We start from the raw sequence: 4,434 nt of genomic DNA, 5'->3' as shown, positions 1-4,434 counted from the left end.
CCCCCACCTTACAAATGAGGTATGGGTGCGGCCGGTGCGCGGGGGCCCTCCGGAGGGTCCGCGTCGATACGGCCGCCTGCTGTGCTGCAGGCCTCCGGCTCAGGGTGTGGTGGGGGCACGCCGTCGTGGACAACGGGAAACAATAGGCGGCCACGGAATGTAGAGTAATTACATCGTAAATCACGTACGGTCGGTGGTGCGGGGACTTGCTGCGGGTGCGGGGGAGTAGTACCAAGGTATATTTTGCCAGATATTTTGATTTAAAAAAAATGTCTTTTGGTAGAGACATTCTAGGGGACTGCCTAAAGGTTTTTTTTGTTGTTTTTTTGTACAAACAAAGGAATTGAGTAGCGCGGCTCGCGCCTGACGGGTAGGCAGCCGCTGCTGACCGGCGCGGCGCAGTAGTGGACTTGGACTTCCCCGAAGGCGCTCGTGCATGTTTCAGAACGCCCCTCGCGTGACGGGCTGCACCGCGCCGGGGCTGCGTCCGCAGTGTGAGTGTGTGTAAGAGAGAGAGAGAGAGAGAGAGAGAGAGAGAGAGAGAGAGAGAGAGATGGACGGGATGGACGGGGTGCCAGCAACAGCAAGTTTCTAGCCCTGGTGTCGTGCTCGCTCACCTCGTACACTCGGAGCAGCGGGAGCGAGAGGGGCTGCTGCTGCTGCTCCGTCTCCGTCATCGGCTCCGCCACGCTATGCCACGCCACGCCACGCCACTAAACACTCGCGCCGCCACGCCACGCCGGTACTCGATACTACAGAGGGGGTACAACACGGGGGTGAAAAAATGGGAGAGAGAGAGAGTGGGAGAGCGCGACCCCCTCGCTCTGTGGCCGCAGTCAGACTGACCAGGCCTGCGCCCCGGGGGCGGGGGCGGCGCGGGGCGCGGCGGCGTTGGGGTGGTGGGGGCGGGCCGCGCGGCGGGCCTACTGACGGCCGGCCCGGAGGCAAGGTGACGCTTGGCGTGGCGGGGGCGCAGCGGGGGTGCTAGACACCTTGCTGCGACGCGGGGTGATGGGTGGGCGAAAGGTACGTACGTAGTACCGGGCTTACAAGGTTCGCAAGTACCTCCACGCACTTATGTCGGCAGTTCTTTTTACTTTTCCATTATCCATTATGTCAATACAAGTTGTTGTTCGTAAAATTACGAAACATACCTAAATTTACAATGTGTTATTAACGTTGCAAACGACAAAGGGTGTGAGTCATGTTTGAGCCTCGAGTCATCCGCTGTTATCTCACAATAAAGATAAAAGTCGGTCGTGCGGCCTCACCCGAAATCAGGTGAGACAGACACGGCATTGAGATGGACGGGACCGAGGACATGACACTTCTTGCACGGGGGGCACAAGGGAACGCTGTAGGTACGAGATGCACCTCTGCAGCAATCAGTACCCTCAATAAATCAAAATTCATAGAAGATGTGCGCTACATAATATTACCTCTGAATTGTAGGGAACGAATCATGCCTTTTCAATAATTTGGTGCTAACAAAAAAAGTATTTCTACTTCAAAATGACACCATACTCCAAAAATGTACTCTTAAACGTGTTCAACGTTCAACTCGGTAGCTGCAGGTACACTGTAGCTACACTGTAAAAAAAATTATCGTGATTTAACGAAATTTTCTCGGTGAATTTTCTATTGGGTAATTCTAGGAAAGGGTGTCCGTAAAGTCACGTGATTTGTGAGCGACTGGGAGGTGCTACGGCTTCACTGAAAACGACAGTGTGCATTGCACACACGCAAAATAGTGTGTTTGCTAAAACAGAAGTGGGCCTTTGTAAATTTAGCAAACTGTTTTGCTGTTCCAGCAAAATGTTTGCTGGAACAGCAAAAATTTAGCTGAAACGGCAAAAAATGTTTGCTGTTACCATAGCTGCTAACTTTCTTTTGCTGCTATGGGAACAGCAAAAATTTAGCTGGAACGGCAAAAAATGTTTGCTGTTACCATAGCTGCTAACTTTCTTTTGCTGCTATGGGAACAGCAAACATTTTTGCTGTTCCAGCTAAATTTTTGCTGTCCCAGCAAACATTTTGCTGGAACAGCAAAACAGTTTGCTAAATTTACAAAGGCCCACTTCTGTTTTAGCAAACACACTATTTTGCGTGGCACTGTACAAATTTGATCCCTATCACATGGGATCACGTTTGAAAGCTCTTTTCACGAGGAAACTGAAAATGTCATCCGCTTTCCAAAGTTATCCATCTGAAAGGAAACATGTGCATGCCATGCACACTGTATATACAGTTTGCAATGCACACTGTTGAGCTATCAGTGATTCATCTTGAAGTTGCAAAGTTTTTATCAGTGCGTAGAATTTTTTACAGCTGTAACTGTCCACGAAGCTGTCTGACATTGTCATTGGAGTATCAGGAGAATCCCTGAGCGGAGACACGGATCCCTAGGGGATGCAACCCCTCCCCGCCCCGAAGCGGCATGCGATGCTACAGAACTCCGCGCAGTTCTCCCCTCCGTCCGTGGACCACTCTGGGCCGCCCGCACAGCAAAGCAGAGGTGGTCACCAGTTTGTATTTGATTGTCCCAGTCCCACCTGTCCTCCCCGGGGACACGTCCATGACGTCACTTGGCCCAATCCGCCGCCCGCGTTAGTTTGGACGTGGATTTCAATAAGGGATGTGCTAAACAAGTTTGTGAGCACACAAAGTTATTGTTATTGTTGGGTTATTGTTGGATGACTTTGGAGAAATAGTAGCGAGACAGGTTCAGGAATATTTACTGTAATTCAAGTATAAAATAGAGACATTCCAAAACTATGGAAGTTCAAGTGTGAAACAAAATCAAGTGCAGTGTCATATGTGTATCACATTTAGGGGTAGGACCACACATGTGAAAGGACAAGTTCTAGGTGAACTCGAGCTTTAGCGACGGCTTCTCTGCCATGATCAGTGCCCTGAAGGCGTCTTCGTGGGCAGGCTTGACTGGGATCCGCAGTCGGCGGAGGGCCGGCAGCGAGGGCAGCGCGCTGGCCAGCGCCTGCAAGGGCATGAAGCGCTTGGATAGGCGTTGGCGGTGGCGTCGAATCGGGTTGCGCTCCGCAGGAATACACACGACAGTCAGCGACCTGACGCGGGACCGCACGGACGCCAGCGCCATGAGGAGGTCCGCGTCGATGTCGACGTCGGCGTCGCCGGTGGTGAGCAAGTACACCAGCCTGACTTCGCGCAGGTGCACGGCGCGCCGGAGCAGCTCGGCGGCGGCGTCCCGGTGGCGGGCATCGTCGCTGACGGTAAGCCCGAGGACCCGGAGCGACCTACAGGCTGCCACGGCCTCCAGCCCGGGGATGGTGCAGCAGGTCAGCGTCCTCAGGTTCGGGATGTCGGGGAGCAGGCGCACGGTGGAGGTGCACTCCACGCTGGTAGGGTCGTGCCCGAGGAGAACACGCTCCAGGGTGGCGGCGTGCTTCGCCAGCATGTACATGACGAAGCGCTCAGACTCCAGGGAAAATGTTTTCACAGTAAACTGCCGCAGGGACGGCGGTAACGCCGCGCTGCTAAGGAATGCGGGAGGTATTGGCCCCGACCCCCGCACCACAAGCTCGTCTAAGCGAGGCATCGCCGCCAACGCGCTCAACACCGGAGGGATCACACTGGCATCAATCGAACTCCAAATGGGTATGTATAAGTCAACGCGCCTGAGGCGGCCGAGGACCACCTGCCTGTTGACGGCCGCAGCGGCGTGCGCGGCGGTGTCCCTGTCCTTGCCTCTTGTCAAGCTGAGCCGCAACTCCTCGGCGGCGCAGCTGGTCGAGGCGAACGCCGCCGCGCGGCAGGGAATGCTTCTCGGAACACTTTGAGAGCGACGGGCACATTGACGCACAAATACTGGTGGACGGTCCCATCGACTTCCTATGTTGAGCAGCCGGACACGCGGTGCTAGCCGCAGCACGGGGCACACGCACCGGATGCGGTAGAACTTCCGGTGCCGCCACGCGTCCGGGTGCCGCACCAGGCCGTCGAACCTCTTGCACACCAGGCGGCAGGTCAGGAGGTCACGCAGGCGCAGGAAACGCAGCACCTCCAGCAGCACTTCGTCCGGCAGCCGATCCATGCTCTGCTGACCAGCCATCAAATAAATGCACTGCGAGCTATTTTCATGAAAAAGAGAACGAATAATACAAAAGTCGCGGCGAATCAGAGGTGGCCATTCTATCGCCGATGATGGGAGGGACGGGGGGGGGGATTATTATAACCCCCCGTATAATGTACCTGAATCGTACAATCCGATTATACGCACATTCTGGATGAAGAACGAGTCTCTAGCTGAACGCGTTGACGACGCCTCTGGTCTGGTTTGTCGTTTGTCAACGCGTTCAGTTCAGCTAGACCGTTCTTTATCCAGAATGTGCATATCTACTCCTCGATCATACTAGGCCAGACGCGTCCACACCGGAAGGGGGCACTGTGGAGGGAGGG

The 4,434-nt window shown here is 54.6% G+C and overlaps 1 protein-coding gene across 6 annotated transcripts in view; it reads right to left on the bottom strand.

Moving 5' to 3' along the window:
• Positions 1-4,434, bottom strand: part of LOC113209418 (uncharacterized) — a 78,642-nt gene that overhangs the window by 64,160 nt on the left and 10,048 nt on the right. The window contains exon 1 of one of the 6 annotated variants that reach the window (XM_052273712.1): positions 618-790. The exons of 2 other annotated variants lie outside the window; for them this stretch is intronic. In XM_052273712.1, coding sequence (XP_052129672.1) covers positions 618-677 — 60 coding nt within the window. In that variant the 5' untranslated portion in view covers positions 678-790. Of the gene's footprint in view, positions 1-617; positions 791-4,434 lie in introns of those variants that run through there. 3 more of the 6 variants (XM_052273715.1, XM_052273717.1, XM_052273716.1) reach the window with 3 other exon arrangements.

Source organism: Frankliniella occidentalis, unplaced genomic scaffold (genome assembly GCF_000697945.3).
Source record: "Frankliniella occidentalis isolate FOCC.00 unplaced genomic scaffold, Focc_3.1 Scaffold295, whole genome shotgun sequence".
Taxonomy (NCBI): Eukaryota; Metazoa; Arthropoda; class Insecta; order Thysanoptera; family Thripidae; genus Frankliniella; species Frankliniella occidentalis.
The sequence above is the reverse complement of the archived record's forward strand: the minus strand, read 5'-3'. Positions and strand labels throughout refer to the sequence as shown.